Source organism: Monodon monoceros, unplaced genomic scaffold, assembly GCF_005190385.1.
Source record: "Monodon monoceros isolate NGI ecotype Baffin Bay Population unplaced genomic scaffold, NGI_Narwhal_1 Super_Scaffold_1, whole genome shotgun sequence".
Classification (NCBI taxonomy): Eukaryota; Metazoa; Chordata; class Mammalia; order Artiodactyla; family Monodontidae; genus Monodon; species Monodon monoceros.
In genome coordinates, this window is record NW_021703765.1 from 19,614,978 (window position 1) to 19,634,198 (window position 19,221).

At 36.2% G+C, this 19,221-nt stretch overlaps 1 protein-coding gene across 1 annotated transcript in view; it reads left to right on the forward strand.

Moving 5' to 3' along the window:
- Positions 1–19,221, forward strand: part of MBD2 (methyl-CpG binding domain protein 2) — a 76,677-nt gene that overhangs the window by 28,687 nt on the left and 28,769 nt on the right. The window contains exon 3 of the mRNA XM_029224836.1: positions 12,975–13,112. Within this exon, the coding sequence (XP_029080669.1) occupies positions 12,975–13,112 (138 nt within the window). The remainder of the gene's footprint in view (positions 1–12,974; positions 13,113–19,221) is intronic.

Genomic DNA, 19,221 nt, shown 5'->3' on the forward strand with positions numbered 1-19,221 from the left:
ATTTTGTTAATTGTCATCTTATCCCTACCCTGAGAATGTAAGCTCTGAGGGATTTTGGTGTTTTGTGAGTGATACTATACCCAGCGTATGGTCAGTACCTGGCAGATAGTAGGCACTCAGTGTTTGTTCAGTGACTGAATGAAAGCTGCATGAGCTTTCATTATCATACATGAATTATCTTGTTTGATCTTTATAAGAATCTTACGAATAGTTATTGTATTTACCCTCATTTACAGATGAGGAAAGTGACCTTAGAAAAATAAAGTCTTTGCTTCTCAAATTGGGGCATGAATATCTCTTGGGGATATGCAGAGCCACAGCATTAAAATGATACTTAAATGATCAGTTTTCTTTTTTTTCCTTTTGTGTTGTTGCTTTTTAAAATTGAAGTATAGTTGCTGTACAATATTATATAAGTTACAGGTGTATAATATATGATTCACAGTTTTTGAAGGTTACTCTATTTATAGCCATTATAAAATATTGGCTATATTCACCATGTTGTACAGTATATCCTTGTAGCTTATTTTATACCTAAGAGTTTGTACCTCTTAGTCCCCTACCCCTATATTGCCCCTCCCCCCTTCCCTCTCCCCACTGGTAACCACTAGTTTGTTCTCTGTATCCGTGAGTCTGCTTCTTTCTTGTTATATTCACTAGTTTGTTGTATTTTTTAGATTCCACATACAAGTGATATCATACAGTATTTGTCTTTCTCTGTCTGACTTATTTCACATAGCATAATGCCCTCCAAGTCCATCCATGTTGCTGAACATGGCAAAATTTCATTCTTTTATGGCTGAGTAGTATTCCATTGGAGGTGTTCAGTTTTGTTGAAGCATTTTAGGTAGGAGAGCAACATTTTTACATTAAAACAAACATGGCTAATTTCTAAAATAAAATGCAAAATTTGCATGCATTTTAAAGATAAAATGAATCCCCTAGGCGCTTGTTATAGAATATGTACAGTTCTGAACTATCATACTGTTTCAAAGCTAGGCTGAGGAAAGTGGTATTTAGAATATATAGTTTAAGTTCCTGCTGTTCAAACTATGCTATGTGGAGGCTTAACATGGTATACACAGCATGGGTGGTTTTAAAGGAATTATTTCTGTATCCTTAGGTTCTGAGAATGTACCTGATATAGAGGTACAGGTTCTTTTTTCCCCAGTTCCCCTTCCATAGTCAACTCCTCCCATTTTATAGAAGAGTATATAATACTCTTCTCGCTTGTGTGCAGTTTTACCATGGTATAAAATGTTTGACCTCCAGTAAAGGGACAATTTGAAATATTGGTGTTGATACTGAGAAAATGAATGACTTGGTAATTGTCAAATCTTTCTACTAGTACAGTTCTTTGCCCACAATAAAATTTACAGAGGACTTAATGTAGATGTCAATTTTTGATCGTTTGCTATGTGATATTTTGACGTATAACTCAAAAGAAGTCCAAAAAATTGACAGACAGACTAAAACTATTCATTTATGTGAACAAGGTTTCTTAGTGTTATATCTATCAAAAAATGAAGAATAGGAATAGAATCGGTATTAAATCTTATTCTGTTCTAGCAATTGGGACTACTCATCTAAGGCTATGGAGTTAATTTTTAAATAAATTATTTTCATGTATAGCTTTTATCTCTTATATTTAATAATTTATTAAAATGTATAATTTACTGTTTTTGGTCACTTATATACTAATAATTGTCATAAACCAGAAAAAATTTTTTTTTATCACTAAGAACTTTAAGGTCACAGAAAGTTAAAAAAATAACTTTATGATGTATAAATGATTAATTAAAGGTTTTCAAGTTTAAAATAAATAATTCTGGGAACGGAATTGTTCAAAGGGAAAAAGCAGTATAATAAATGTATTACTATTAAAGATTTTGTTTATGTATACATGGCTGATGGTGGGTATATTTAGATTCTGTTAGCTGCATTTTAACATGATGTAACAGTTTATTATTAAAGTGTCAGTATTTAAAATACCTTAGCTCATTCTCCCCAACTCTTTTTTTTTTAATTTTATTTTATTTATTTTTTTATACAGCAGGTTCTTATTAGTCATCTGCTTTATACGTATTAGTGTATACATGTCAATCCCAATCTCCCAATTCATCCCCCACCCCCGCTCCCCATCTCTTTACATTAAAATGTGAAATACTTCAAAATGTAGGTGGGGTATATATATTTGCAAAAAATTTTTAAGGGTAGGAATGAAACAGTATTTGAAAACGACCGGCTTATGAAACATGCTCTGCATCACCTCTTTAGTTATCCTCTTTTCTAGCCTTAATCACGTTAGATCACTGAAAGTTTACACAGTAATCCGAACACTCTGGTTTAGTCCTTTTCAGAATCATCTTCACTGAGTTGTCCTTTAAATATGTTCTTGGCTTTTATGGAAGGTCATTGGAGAAAGAAAAAGCATTTGAAATCTGCTAAATATTTGCTGTGATGTTAAGTGTCTTTAATTTTTTTTCTAGGTTTAATACCAGGACAGCTTTTGTTTTCCTCATTAATTGGTATGCTTCCTCCCTTCTGAGTGTGATATCTATGTAATTTAATATTTCTTTTTTTCATCCACACCCCTAGAAAGTTCAGATCCACATTTGATGCTCAGCTCTAGTATCAATCACTGTTAACCTTTTCAAAAGGAAATTTGTTTCCTCCTTGAGTTTTAAAAATTAATTTTAAAATTAATTTTTATTGCATATTTGTCCTTTGTGAGTTTTTAGAGCCATCTCAGATATTTATTGGAAAGAGATTAAGTAAAAATTAAAAAAAATTTTTAAAAGATTTATTTTTGTATTCATCCCAGAGGGATAGAATGAACCCTCAACAATTATTTGAGTTATTTGAATACTTCCAGCTTAATATACACATTATTATAAAATACATTAAATTTTGATTTGAGCGCTACCCTGTATACTGAGAAGATTTATCAAAGGTTGGAAACTTTATTAGAATGTGTGTGTTTGTCAAATTAGGTTTTTTTTTTTTTTTTTTTTGCGGCACGCGGGCCTCTCACTGTTGTGGCCTCTCCCGTTGCGGAGCACAGGCTCCGGACGCGCAGGCTCAGCGGCCATGGCTCGCGGGCCTAGCCACCCCGCGGCATGTGGGATCTTCCCGGACCGGGGCGCGAACCTGTGTCCCCTGCGTCGGCAGGCGGACTCTCAACAACTGCGCCACCAGGGAAGCCCTGTCGGTTTAGTTTTATGATATAAGGAACTTCTATTTTACTTTTTCTTGTATTGAAAGGGAAGATTTCAAATACATGAATAGCTTTAACTTGTCCCATAAAAAAAGTGTTGGCTTTATAACTCCTAAGTTCATGGCAGATTGGTAGTTATTTAGAAAAACTCAGACAACAACTGGGCGTGAATTAACAGTGACTCTTTGACAGTCCGCAGGGGAGAATGGTAATAAAATTTACTGTTTTTGTGACAGTTTCTGGGAAAACCAGTTCGTCCAGCTTCTCAGATTATTCTACACGATACTGCTGTAGAATACAAAATTAATTAGTAAAAAATTCTTTCTGTCTTCAGAGCTTTCAGGCCAGTTTAAAAGAGAAAAAATAATAGAAACCAAAATAAGATGAAAGAAGAGCAAGGCAGCACACTCTTGAATAATCTCATTCCATGCCACTGGGAAATGAATTGTCTCATTGTCAGACAATGGAAGTTAATGGTGTATTTTGAATACTTTTAGCCAGTAAATAAATTTTTAATTGTACCACAAACATAAGTTAATGAAAAAAATATCAATCTAACCATTGTAGCACAGGTCGTTTTACATGTTCATGCTTCCTTCCAGTCTGTGTGGATTCAGGATTTTATAGTTTTGAATAGTTTAGGCTAGTCTGTGCTTCCTCCAGTCATTCTTTGTAACAATGAGAATCTTACAGGCTCGACTGTGTTTGCTCATACAAACAGTTGTTATATACTTCTTTGTCTACTGATGCCATCTTCATTATAATACCAGCAGAGTTTATTGTTCTTTATTAAAGAACAAAAACATTAAACACCAAACAAGATATTGTTTAGTGGAAGATACTAATTATAACTAATCAGTGACAGGATAAGTTCTTCATAAGCATTTTTGTGTTAAGTTTCTTTAGGATTGAATATTGACTATGTTATAGGTTGGATGGCTTCACTTAGGGCCTCAGAATGCTCTAGATGTCATAAATCAGAGGGATCCAAACCGGTGCATAACAGAATTACCAGGAGAGCTTTAAAAAATACACATTTCTGGGCCTCACACATTTCAGAGATGGCATCCTAAGTGGTTATTTTGCAGCCTGTTGGTCAAGTTTCCACACCTCTAAGTTTTTTGGAAAACCATAAAGATAAGAAAGTGAAATGCCTGAGAAATAATATTAAGAGTTATTAAAGATGAATATGTCTCTTAAAGGTAAGCACATACATGGGGAGAAAATTGAGTGCAAGAAATGACAAGCATGCCCAGTAGGTACAGATCAGTGTGTGTGTGTGTGTGTGTGTGTGTATGTGTGTGTGTGTTTGGGGCTGGGGGTAGAGGTATATTTAATAGTGAGTCCAAATAATACTGTAATTGTAATAATGATCAGATTAATCTATTGTGATCCTTACCTTTTTAGTCATCCTGATATTCTTTAAGCAGAGATCAAAACTCAGTACCTGTAGGGCTCAGACAGCTTTGCAAATGTGAATTGAAGACTTGCAAAAGAACAAAACTTGACAACTCTAGTGGCAGCCATTACTAATCAATAATGGCCTGCTTTGGCGACATCAGTCCAGTATTTCTAGATCTTTGAGTTTTTAAGAGAAGCTAGAATTCCGCATTTTCTTCTCTTTTTTTTTTTTACATCTTTATTGGAGTATAATTGCTTTACAATGGTGTTAGTTTCTGCTTTATAACAGTGAATCAGTTATACATATACATATGTTCCCATATCTCTTCTCTCTTGCGTCTCCCTCCCTCCCACCCTCCCTATCCCACCCCTCTAGGTGGTCACAAAGCACCAAGCTGATCTCCTTGTGCTATGCGGCTGCTTCCCACTAGCTATCTGTTCTACGTTTGGTAGTGTATATATGTCCATGCCACTCTCTCACTTTGTCACAGCTTACCCTTCCTCCTCCCCATATCCTCAAGTCCATTCTCTAGTAGGTCTGTGTCTTTATTCCTGTCTTACCCCTAGGTTCTTCATGACATTTTTTTGTTCTTAAATTCCATATATATGTGTTAGCATACGGTATTTGTCTTTCTCATTCTGACTTACTTCACTCTGTATGACGGACTCTAGGTCCATCCACCTCACTACAAATAACTCAATTTCGTTTCTTTTTATGGCTGAGTAATATTCCATTGTATATATGTGCCACATCTTCTTTATCCATTCATCTGTTGATGGACACTTAGGTTGCTTCCATGTCCTGGCTATTGTAAATAGAGCTGCAATGAACATTTCGGTACATGACTCTTTTTGAATTATGGTTTTCTCTGGGTATATGCCCAGTAGTGGGATTGCTGGGTCATACGGTAGTTCTATTTGTAGTTTTTTAAGGAACCTCCATATTGTTCTCCATAGTGGCTGTACCAATTCACATTCCCACCAGCAGTGCAAGAGTGTTCCCTTTTCTCCACACAGTCTCCAGCATTTATTTCTAGATTTTTTGATAATGGCCATTCTGACTGGTGTGAGATGATATCTCATTGTAGTTTTTTTTTTTTTTTTTTGCGGTACGCGGGCCTCTCACTTGTGGCCTCTCCCGTTGCGAAGCACAGGCTCCGGACGCGGAGGCCCAGCGGCCATGGCTCACGGGCCTAGACGCTCTGCGGCACGTGGGATCTTCCTGGACCGGGGCACGAACCCGTGTCCCCTGCATCGGCAGGCGGACTCTCAACCACTGCGCCACCAGGGAGGCCCTCATTGTAGTTTTGACTTTGCATTTCTCTAATGATTAATGATGTTGAGCATTCTTTCATGTGTTTGTTAGCAGTCTGTATATCTTCTTTGGAGAAATGTCTGTTTAGGTCTTCTGCCCATTTTTGGATTGGGTTGTTTGTTTTTTTGTTATTGAGCTGCATGAGTTGCTTGTAAATTTTGGAGATTAATCCTTTGTCAGTTGCTTCATTTGCAAATATTTTCTCCCATTCTGAGGGTTGTCTTTTGGTCTTGTGTATGGTTTCCTTTGCTGTGCAAAAGCATTGAAGTGTCATTAGGTCCCATTTGTTTATTTTTGTTTTTATGTCCATTTCTCTAGGAGGTGGGTCAAAAAGGATCTTGCTGTGATTTATATCATAGAGTGTTCTGCCTATGTTTTCCTCTAAGATTTTGATAGTTTCTGGCCTTACATTTAGGTCTTTAATCCATTTTGAGCTTATTTTTGTGTATGGTGTTAGGGAGTGATCTAATCTCATACTTCTACATGTACCTGTCCAGTTCTCTAGCACCACTTATTGAAGAGGCTATCCTTTCTCCACTGTATACATTCCTACCTGCTTTATCAAAGATGAGGTGTCCATATGTGCGTGGGTTTATCTCTGGGCTTTCTATCCTGTTCCATTCATCTATTTTTCTGTTTTTCTGCCAGTACCATACTGTCTTGATTACTGTAGCTTTGTAGTATAGTCTGAAGTCAGGGAGCCTGATTCCTCCAGCTCCGTTTTGTTTTGTTTTTTTTTTTTTTGCCGTACACGGGCCTCTCACTGTTGTGGCCTCTCCCGTTGCGGAGCACAGGCTCAGCGGCCATGGCTCACGGGCCTAGCTGCTCCGCGGCATGTGGGATCTTCCCGGACTGGGGCCACGAACCTGTGTCCCCTGCATCGGCAGGCGGACTCTCAACTGCTGCGCCACCGGGGAAGCCCCAGCTCCGTCTTTTGTTCTCAAGATTGCTTTGGCTATTCGGGTCTTTAGTGTTTCCATGCAAATTGTGAAATTTTTTGTTCTAGTTCTGTGAAAAATGCCAGTGGTAGTTTGACAGGGATTGCATTGAATCTGTAGATTGCTTTGGGTAGTATGGTCATTTTCACAATGTTGATTCTTCCAATCCAAGAACATGGTATATCTCTCCATCTATTTCTATCATCTTTAATTTGTTTCATCTGTGCCTTATAATTTTCTGCATACAGGTCTTTTGTCTCCTTAGGTAGGTTTATTCCTAGATATTTTATTCTTTTTGTTGCATTGGTAAATGGGAGTGTTTTCTTCATTTCACTGTCACATTTTTCATCATTCGTGTGTAGGAATGCAGAGATTTCTGTGCATTAATTTTGTATCCTGCTACTTTACCAAATTCATTGATTAGCTGTAGTAGTTTTCTGGTGGCATCTTTAGGATTCTCTATGTACAGTATCATGTCATCTGCAAACAGTGACAGCTTTACTTCTTTTCTGATTTGGATTCCTTTTATTTCCTTTCTTTGATTGCTGTGGCTAAAACTTCCAAAACTATGTTGAATAAGAGTGGTGAGAGTGGGCAACCTTGTCTTGTTCCTGATGTTAGTGGAAATGCTTTCAGTTTTTCACCATTGAGGATGATGTTGGCTGTGGTTTTGTCATATATGGCCTTTATTATGTTGAGTAAAGTTTCCTCTATGCCTACTTTCTGGAGGGTTTTTTATCATAAATGGGTGTTGAATTTTGTCGAAAGCTTTCTCTGCATCTATTGAGATGACCATATGGTTTTTCACCTTCAGTTTGTTAATATGGTGTATCACGTTGATTGATTTGTGTATATTGAAGAATCCTTGCATTCCTGGAATAAACCCCACTTGATCAGGGTGTATGATCCTTTTCATGTGCTGTTGGATTCTGTTTGCTAGTATTTTGTTGAGGATTTTTGCATCTATGTTCATCAGTGATATTGGCCTGTAGTTTTCTTTCTTTGTGACATCCTTGTCTGGTTTTGGTATCAGGGTGATGGTGGCCTTGTAGAATAAGTTTGGGAGTGTTCCTCCCTCTGCTATATTTTGGAAGAGTTTGAGAAGGATAGGTGTTAGCTCTTCTCTAAATGTTTGAAAGAATTTGCCTGTGAAGCCATCTGGTCCTGGGCTTTTGTTTGTTGGAAGATATTTAATCACAGTTTCAATTTCAGAGCTTGTGATTTGTCTGTTCGTATTGTCTATTTCTTCCTGATTCAGTCTTGGCAGGTTGTGCATTTCTAAGAATTTGTCCATTTCTTCCAGGTTGTCCATTTTATTGGCATAGAGTTGCTTGTAGTAATCTCTCATGATCTTTTGTATTTCTGCAGTGTCAATTGTTACTTCTTTTTCATTTCTATTGATTTGAGTCTTCTCCCTTTTTTTCTTGATGAGTCTGGCTAATGGTTTATCAATTTTGTTTATCTTCTCAAAGAACCAGCTTTTAGTTTTATTGATCTTTGCTATCGTTTCCTTCATTTCTTTTTCATTTATTTCTGATCTGATTTTTATGATTTCTTTCCTTCTGCTAAATTTGGGGTTTTTTTGTTCTTCTTTCTCGAATTGCTTTAGGTGCAAGCTTAGGTTGTTTATTCGAGATGTTTCCTGTTTCTTAAGGTAGGATTGTATTGCTATAAACTTCCCTTTAGAACTGCTTTTGCTGCATCCCATAGGTTTTGGGTCATAGTGTCTCCATTGTCATTTGTTTCTAGGTATATTTTGATTTCCTCTTTGATTTCTTCAGTGATCACTTCGTTATTAAGTAGTGTATTGTTTAGCCTCCATGTGTTTGTATTTTTTACAGATCTTTTCCTGTAATTGATATCTAGTCTCATAGCGTTGTGGTTGGAAGATACTTGATACGGTTTGAATTTTCTTAAATTTACCAAGGCTTGATTTGTGACCCAAGATATGATCTATCCTGGAGAATGTTCCATGAGCACTTGAGAAAATTGTGTATTCTGTTGTTTTTGGATGGAATGTCCTATAAATAGCAATTAAGTCCATTTTGTTTAATGTATCATTTAAAGCTTGTGTTTCCTTATTTATTTTCATTTTGGATGATCTGTCCATTGGTGAAAATGGGGTGTGAAAGTCCCCTACTATGAATGTGTTACTGTCGATTTCACCTTTTATGGCTGTTAGTATTTGCCTTATGTATTGAGGTGCTCCTATGTTGGGTGCATAAATATTTACAGTTGTTTTATCTTCTTCTTGGATCGATCCATGATCATTATGTAGTATCCTTCTTTGTCTCTTCTAATAGTCTTTATTTTAAAGTCTGTTTTGTCTGATATGAGAATTGCTACTCCAGCTTTCTTCTGATTTCCATTTGCATGGAATATCTTTTTCCATCCCCTCACTTTCAGTCTGTATGTGTCTCTAGGTCTGAAGTGGGTCTCTTGTAGACAGCATATATATAGGTCTTGTTTTTGTATCCATTCAGCCAGTCTGTGTCTTTTGGTGGGAGCATTTAATCCATTTACATTAAAGGTAATTATCTATATGTATGTTCCTATTCCCATTTTCTTAATTGTTTTGGGTTTGTTATTGTAGGTCTTTTTCTTCTCTTGGGTTTCTTGCCTAGAGAAGATTCTTTAACATTTGTTGTAAAGCTGGTTTGGTGGTGCTGAACTGTCTCAGCTTTTGCTTGTCTGTAAAGGTTTTAATTTCTCCATCAAATCTGAATGAGATCCTTGCTGTGTAGAGTAATCTTGGTTGTAGGTTTTTCTCCTTCATCACTTTAAATATGTCCTGCCACTCCCTTCTGGCTTGCAGAGTTTCTGCTGAAAGATCAGCTGTGAACCTTATGGGGATTCCCTTGTGTGTTACTTGTTGTTTTTCCCTTGCTGCTTTTAATATGTTTTCTTTGTATTTAATTTTTGACAGTTTGATTTATATGTGTCTTGGCATGTTTCTCCTTCGATTTATCCTGTATGGGACTCTCTGTGCTTCCTGGATTTGATTAACTATTTCCTTTCCCATATTAGGGAAGTTTTCAACTATGATCTCTTCAAATATTAGTCCCTTTCTTTTTCTCTTCTTCTTCTGGGACCCCTATAATTTGAATGTTGGTGCATTTAATGTTGTCCCAGAGGTCTCTGAGACTGTCCTCAGTTCTCTTCATTCTTTTTTCTTTATTCTTCTCTGCAGTAGTTATTTCTGCTACTTTATCTTCCAGGTCACTTATCTGTTCTTCTGCCTCAGTTATTCTGCTATTGATCCCATCTAGAGTATTTTTAATTTCATTTATTGTGTTGTTCATCATTGCTTGTTTCCTTTTTAGTTCTTCTAGTTGCTTGTTAAATGTTTCTTGCATTTTCTCTATTTCCAAGATTTTGGATCATCTTTACTGTCATTATTCTGAATTCTTTTTCAGGTAGATTGCCTATTTCCTCTTCATTTGTTAGGTCTGGTGCATTTTTATCTTGCTCCTTCATCTGCTGTGTGTTTTTCTGTCTTCTCATTTTGCTTATCTTAACTGTGTTTGGGGTCTCCGTTTTGCAGGCTGAAGGCTTGTAGTTCCTATTGTTTTTGGTGTCTGTCCTCAGTGGCTAAAGTTGGTTCAGTGGGTTGTGTAGGCTTCCTGGTGGAGGGGAGTAGTGCCTGTGTTCTGGTGGATGAGGCTGGATCTTGTCTTTCTGGTGGGCAGGTCCCCGTCTTGTAGTGTGTTTTGGGGTGTCTGTGGACTTATTATGCTTTTAGGCAGCCTTTCTGCTAATGGGTGGGGTTGTGTTCCTGTCTTGCTAGTTGTTTGGCATAGGGTGTCCAGCACTGTAGCTTGCTGGTCGTTGAGTGAAGCTGGGTGTTGGTGTTGAGATGGAGATCTCTGGGAGATGTTCGCCGTTTGATATTACGTGGAGCTGGAAGGTCTCTTGTGGACCAGTGTCCTGAATTTGGCTCTCCCACCTCAGAGGCACAGCACTGACTCCTTGCTGCAGCACCAAGAGCCTTTCATCTGCACGGCTCAGAGTAAAAGGGAGAAAAAGTAGAAAGAAAGAAAGAGGATAAAATAAAATAAAGTAAGGTAAAATAAAGTTTTTAAAATTAATTATTAAGAAAAAAATTAAAAAAAAAAAAACGGATGGATAGCACCCTAGGACAATTGGTGAAAGCAAAGCTGTACAGACAAAATCTCACACAGAAGCATACACATACTCACAAAAAGAGGAAAAGGGGAAAAAATAATAAATCTTGCTCTCAAAGTCCACCTCCTCAGTTTGGGATGATTCATTGTCTATTCAGGTATTCCACAGATGCAGGTACATCAAGTTGATTGTGGAGATTTAATCCGCTGCTCCTGAGGCTGCTGGGAGAGATTTCCTTTTCTCTTCTTTTTGTTCGCACAGCTCCCGGGGTTCAGCTTTGGATTTGGCCCCGCCTCTGTGTGTAGGTCGCTGGAGGGCGTCTGTTCTTCGCTCAGACAGGACGGGGTTAAAGGAGCCGCTGATTCAGGGACTCTGGCTCACTGAGGCCGGGGGGAGGGAGGGGTATGGATGCGGAGGAAGCCTGCGATGGCAGAGGCCAGCGTGACATTGCACCAGCCTGAGGCGCGCCGTGCGTTCTCCCGGGGAAGTTGTCCCTGGATCCCAGGACCCTGGCAGTGGCGGGTGGCACAGGCTCCCCGGAAGGGAGGTGTGGAGAGTGACCTGTGCTCGCACAGAGGCTTCTTGGTGGCAGCAGCAGCAGCCTTAGCGTCTCATGCCCGTCTCTGGGGTCCGCGCTGTTAGCCGCGGCTCGCACCCGTCTCTGGAGCTCCTTTAAGCAGCCTAGAATTCTGCATTTTATGTGAATTTTATTTGTCGATGTTGGCTTAATTTACTAAAGGAACTAAAAACTGAACAAAACACATCTATCTAGGGGTTAGACCTGGTCTCCCCGCCCCCAACTTGCAGTCTTTGTTTTAGAGCAGTAGTTGTCCAAGTGTGGTCGCTGTACCAGCATCAGCATCACCTGGACCTTAATAGAAATGCAGTTTCCCAGGTCCTACCTCAGACCTCCTGAATCAGAATTTCTGGGAGTGAGGCCCAATAACCTGTGCTTTCATCAGCCCTCTGGGTGACTCTGATGCATGCTCAAGGTTGAGAACTGCTGTTCTGGAGTCTCAAAGTTGATATAATTTTTATTTGGAGATAGTTATAAAGATAAAAGTTCATTGAATATCCTGTAGATGATTTATCAGGTATACTTGTATACTAAAATTATCTGATGTGTATTGCTTTCAGGTGTATTGGAGCCTTTATGGTTTTTGCCAGACTCAGAATACACAGTGATTAAATCACATTTTGTTGTTTTTCTTCCTCTTTTTCCTCGCCTCTGCCCCACCTGATGTTAGAGTATTTCAAATGAGCTTAATAGCAATTCTGTGCCACATTTGCTTTTCATTAGAACATAACTTAATTTTTTTACTGGTTGATTAAAAATATATAAGTATGTTGCTTGCCCTTCTGAAACTTCAATTTTAAGTTTTTTTTAAAAAGCATTAAATGTGCTATAAAATATTAAAGGATATTTCCTTATTTTATTACATTTTTCTAAATTGAGCTCTGTTTGTGGAATTACAACTTTCATTTCTAATTATCTTTTTTTTAATATAAAAGGGAAGGTTAACCTTTGTGGTTTTACGTAAGCCTGGCCCCCTGACAGCTCATGAGGTTATTTATATTTTAATGGCCAAGTGCGCTATTAGTTTCCTCCATTTTCAGAATGTAGAGACGACTGCTTTCCGATTATTGTCCTGAAAACCCTCCTTCCTTTTGTGTAACCTAACCTTAAACATATTTGTTCACCTAGAAGTTCCTAGTATCTTGCTAATCAAATTAATTATGAATTTTAATTTAGAGAATTTTCTTACATTTGAAAGAATACAGAAAGCTTTTTATTGTGAGAAAACTTTGCACGTCTTACATAATAAAGTGATTAAAGTGTACTTCAGAGTATTTAAAATGCTGAAATTGAGAAGTTTGGAATAATCCAAGTTAAAGTAATACATATTGACTTAATAAAAATTTATCTAATTGTATTTATATATAATATTTATTAATTAAAACGCACTTATATCCACAGGGTAAGCCAGACTTGAATACAACATTGCCAATTAGACAAACAGCATCAATTTTCAAACAACCGGTAACCAAAGTCACAAATCATCCTAGTAATAAAGTGAAATCAGATCCACAACGAATGAATGAACAGCCACGTCAGGTAAGGATCTAATTGGTTCTCCAATCTTATTTTTCAGAAAATTCTGGTATCTTTACCAGATATAGTTCAAGTAAACTCTGGTTAAAATGGAATATATTTGGAAAGAAAATTGTTTTATATCCTAGGCTATTACATGAATGCTGGAGAATAACTCTGATAAGACAACATTTTGGTAAAATGTTTTAAGAAAAAAATTAAGTTAATTAAAAAATCTAAAATTAATTTTATGGACTCCACTTTTATGCTTTTGTGTTGTAATGTACATCAGACTTGGTTCTGCTCTTCTTAGTTTTTTAAAGATTATCTTTCCGGGGTAATATTTCCTAAGGGGATGAAGCATGCAATTTGTGTTGCCTAGTTTAAAAATATTTTCTATTATTTGGAAACTACTTTTTGTTCTGATTTCTTATTACAAGAAAGCAGCCCTCCCCTTTGGAAAAACAGAAGTAAATAAACTTTGTCAATATGGTATATTGTCCTGTGACTTCCATTTTTGTATAAATTGCATTTATTTTTCTCTTCCTTTATTGTTTCAAGCTGTATTCCACCAGAATCTTTTCTTAGAAAAAAAGTATTATCTGAAAGGCCTCCCTGCTGCTTAATGATGCCGCTTAGCCAGGGGAGGGAGACTTGACAAAACGCTTAAACTTTCCAAGCAGTCTTGCGCACTCACTCCCTAATTGCGGTCAAAAAGTTTAGGTACTTTGTGAAATTTTAGTAGCAATTGGGGTGAGGGAGCAGAGGGAGAAACATCGGTGCATTTTTTCTCTCCTTTCTCTGCCTCCTCCCACTTAAGGATTAGAAACACTGATTTACCTACGACCAGTATCTTTTGCTCTCGTATTCCCCTTTTAGATGTCTCACTCCACCTTTTCATTTGAATTTTGTTTTTCACTAGTCCCTCAAGTGTCTCATCTCCAGACTTCAAAAAGGATTGGGCCAAAACTTTCAGACAGTTGCTCTAGAAGAAACTACATAAAGAAATTCAGTTCCCACATCCTCTGTAGTGTTTTTTCCTCTTCAGGTGAGCCAGGAAAACAGAAGATATTTGGAGCCACATTGGATCAGCATCTTGCTATAGATGTCTCAAGATTTGAAGTTCTAAACTTGCTTTACTGTTGGTCCCCAAGAGATTCAACAGGGGCCATGTAAGTGTATCACATCCAATATAAAAGATGCGTACCTGCATGTGCCTTTAGGCTCTTGTCACCACTTAGGTTTTCTTTGGGCCATTCAGCTTTCTGTGCCAGGCTTTTCCCTTCTGTTTTACTACTGCACCCAGTGATAGCCACCAAACCACCGGCAGTTTTAGTATATTCATTCCAACAGGGAAGGAATTCTGCCATTCTGAACTTTGCCCACCTTGACAAAGCCATTCCCTGATTGTGTTCTTTCTTAGATACTGTCTAAAGTCTTGAACATCTTGTCCTTTGGCTTTTTGGTGATTTTAAAATCGTTTCCTTGTAAAGGTTTTTATTAATTGAAAAATTTGAAAGTATGTAATTGGGTAAGACAGTTTGCTTCAAAAAGCCCAAAAGATAAAGAAAGTGGAATAACTAATAATATTAGTTCCATGTTGAAAATTTGAGTTGTCTCATTGAGAACAGGTAGTATTTAGTAAATTTTATCCTCATCTTTTCCTTGTCAAATCATTCTCAGTATAGTCTGTGAACAAATATTTTGGTTAAAGACAAACCGAGTAGCAAATTATGGTCATTTTAACAGGAATTTAATTGTTTTCTGCACTTAAGTTCAGTCACAGATTTTAAAAACAGTAGTAATTATATTTACTGGGTGTTTATCTGGTTGTAGAGATATTGGCAACCTAGATTTTTAAAGCTGAAGTAACCAGGTTAGTTGCTTCTTATTCTTTGGTATGTTGAGTAGTTGTAAGTTTTCCTTCTTTAATTAACGTTTATGAGATTGTTCTCAAGTGAAAAGAATATGTCAAAAAAGCTAAATCATCTCCTGCCCCCACCAAAAAAACCCCACTTATGTCATTTTAACCCAGATCTTTTGAGGGTTTTTATCTTCCTTCTAGCTTTCAGAGACAGGAAGTGTTAAAATTATTTTGGAGGTTACTTCTCCAAATGTTTGCACTGTTTTTCACATTATCCTCTTGTCACCTGACAATTTTTGCTGGATGTTTTTGATTACACTAAGACATTAGTTGTCTCTCCACCTTCTTTATCCTGAACGTAAGAATTGAGATAATATTTGACTACTGTCTCACTAACAGGATTTCAAAATATAGGACTGTGCATTGAGTAAATGCAGGAAAATAGTAAAGAGACAACTTTGGTATTAATGTTTTTTGAAATCATGATCTGTCATCCTGACTATTCCAGTTTAGATTCAGGTTTTTAAGTAAAGGAAAGACGTTGATTTAATTATATTTTGACATACATATGGCAGATGACTGCTAGTGAGCTATTATTGTTGAGGAGATAGTTGGCATAAAATACATAGGCAAAAATGATTCTTCCAATTTTGCTACCTTTTGCATAGCTTCATTGAACTAGATTAGTAGTATAAATTGCCAAATACTTCATTTGGAGAAGTTATTCTGATCATAGAGTAAATAAATTAGACAGTGAGGTTTCTGTTTTTTTGAGGTTCCTGCAGATATGTTTTTATCTTAACTGTATCACATTCTTTTAATAAGGTATTCAAGCTAGTGGTATTGTAATTCCTTTCGGAGTGTTGAATTTTGAGACCTAGAACTAGGATTTGATTTTTAGATCTTTTACCTTGAATCGGTTTGAAGTGATTAGTTTAGATGTGAAGCAATCATAGAAATTCATAATTCTGTTTTTATATAACAAACATCATATGCCTAGTTCTGTCTAATATGGCAGTCTAATTTGAGTTCTATAAAATATATAAATTATGAAATTCTAATGTACTGACTCCTTGAAAATGCCTTAGTTTTAAAAGGGCAAATTAAGGTATGTAAACAAAAGTGCATTAAACAGAATTCAGCAGTGATTTCTGCCTACAATTAAAATTATAAGGTAGAGATGGCATTTGTAAAATCTGGTTATGATAGGGTAAGTAGCCAGCCAGTTTTATATATACTATTGGCATATTTAACATGTACTTGTCTTGTCATTAGATTAAAAAGAAATCTTGACTGGGGTGGAGGGAATTCTACCAGTTATAAGACTCTTATCCCAAACAGTAAGATCTTTGAACTATCCTTATTTGGCCAGATATGTAAAACATGCCCCTAATTCTTTTTAATCTAATTGAATAGTGATTTTGCTGTCAAGGGTGTCTTTCCTAGCTTCCTTCTTTCAATATATGAAGAACTCACATATCTGTTTCTTTCTTATTTCTTTAATGCTGTCATCTTTGACACTTTATGGTCTCTTGCTTTTTCTCTTTTTTTATCCTCAAATCAAAGAAACTTCAGCTTTTGAGCCATTACTTTTTCCTTTTAATTAAAGCCTATAGGCTTTAGGTGTTTCTGATAGTCTTTGAATATTAATTACATTTCTTACAGAATATTCTTTGTTTTACCCAAAAGTAAACATTTAAATCACCAAAGAAGTGGATTTAAATCTTCCATTTGATCCTAGATATTTTTCCTTTTATTTTGTTAGCTAATTCTTTGTTCAAAGGATATGAAACTTGCCTTTACTCCGTTCCAGAAATGTCTTTTTTTTAATGATTTTTTTCCAGCTTTATTGAGATGTAATTGACATATAACATCGTGTAAATTTAAGGTGTACAGTGTGACAATTTGATACATGTATACATTGCAAAATGATTACCAGAAAAAAGTTAGTTAATACATCTATTACCTTACATAATTACCATTTTTTTTGTTGTGGTGGTGATTGTGAGAACATTTAAGATCTTTCTTAACAACTTTCAGGTGTATAATACAGTATTGTTAACTATAGTCACCATGCTGTACATTAGATCCCAGAACTTATTCATCTTACAACTGGAAGTTCGTATGTTTTGATCAACATCTCCCCATTTTCCCCACCTTCAGCCCCTGGCAATCACCATTCTACTCTGTGTTTCTATGAGTTTGGTTTTTTGAGATTCCACATATAAGCAAGATCACACAGTGTTTGCTTTCTCTGTTTGACTTATTTCACTTAGCATAATGACCTCAAGTTTCATCTATGTTATCACACATGGCAGGATTTCTTTCTTTTTTATGGATGATAATATTCCATTGTGTGTGTGTATATACGTATATATATATGTATGTATATATACACACACACACACACACACACACATTATCCATTCATCCATCGATGGACACTTAGTTTGTTTCTATAACTTGGTTATTGTGAATAAAGTTGCAGTGAATATGGGGGTACAGCTATCTCTTTGAGATGTTGATTTCATTTCCTTTGGATATATAGCCAGAAGTGGGATTGCTGGATCATATGGTAGTTCTATTTCAGATTTCTTGAGGAACCTTCAAATGTTTTCCATCATGGCTGTACCGATTTACATTCTTACCAATAGTGAATGAGGGTTCCCTTTTCTCTACATCCTTGCCAGCACTTAAATCTCATCTTTTTGATAATAACCGAGAGTGACTATTTTTACATGTTAGAAGAAACTTTCTAGGTGAAAGGTAAATTTTAAAAATGTGCACTTTAAAGACATTGTGTGTGAAGAGTTTATAAAATATTTTAGTATTCAGTTATTATAACCCTGAAAATTGCTGTTCATTCCAGGCATTTTAACATTTACTCCTTCCTAACCCCTGACTGTTACTTCTAGTTTAGTCTTTAGTATAATGCTTTTATGGTTAAGAAATAGATAAGCTAACTCACAGAGTTCCATGGAGGATATTATATTCCTTGTCTCTAGACAGATAAATTGGCTGCCTGGGTAGAAGAAATAGATGATATGTTGTCCAGTATTATTTAAAAGCATTATTCTGGGTGATGTTGGAAAGATGCCATGTATATATACATACTTTTAAAACATTTCACCTAACATTGTATTATACACATTTAATCCATGTTTTATATAATTTGTGTGCTATAATTTTATAATTAACTGTATATTATTCCAAAAACTGTGCATTGTACTGGCATACAATTTACTTTATAATTTCCATATTATTTCCAATTTTTCACCATTATAGGTAGTACTCAAGTGAGTATCCTTATGTATGTAAGTTCCTTCCTATATTTTTCAATATTTCCTTGGGCTAGATTCCCAGAAATATAATTAGTATGAATATTTATGATTTTTGATACATACTGGCAAGTTGATTTCCAAAGACTTGTACCAAATTAAAAGTCTATTGACAAATTATGTGCAGTTCAGTTTCAGCTTACCTTCTATGGTATTATTATCAATATTTCTTCTTCTTGGTAGTTCATTGTATAAAAACGATTTCATTTTAAATTTGCACTTATTTGAATATTTGTGAAGTTGAACAGACTAAAGCATTTGTGTTTAAATTTGCAAATGAGAAATGATTAAAGGATCTGAACAAGGAGGTAGCTTTTTTATTACCCCTCTGAACTGAACTTGACCTATCTTGTGACCTAAAGGTAATACCAATATCTGTGCTTCCCAGATACATTCCCTCTTACCTTCTCAGACAGCTCACTCAATGGATTATGTCAGCTACCTTTCATCTTCAACTTCTTTCTAAACTGGCTTCTTCCCCAAAGCATTTAAATATATTCAAATCTCCCCTATCTTAAAAATTTATTTGTTTTACTCTGTGTCTCCTTTAGAATTCATTTTCTTTCTTTTCCCTTTACAGTCAAACTTCTTGGGGTTGTGTGTATTTACTATCTACTTTACTTCTTAGTTTTTGTATCTCTGAAATACTGCTTTTGTTCTCACTATGCCACTTGAACTGTTCTCATCAAGATTATTGATGATCCTAATTAAATTGGTTGAGCAAACTTCAGTCCTTACATTACTTGACCTGTTTTAGTATTAGGCATTCCTGACTACACCTGCCTTCTGAAATATTGTCTTTTATTCTGTGACACTGTAGTCTCTTGGTTTTCCTCCTTCTTTGTTTTTTCTCAGTCCCCATCCTGTGTTCCTTCTGTGTCTACCTTTCAAAATGGTGGGGTTTCGTAGGGAATACTGTGCATTCTTCTCT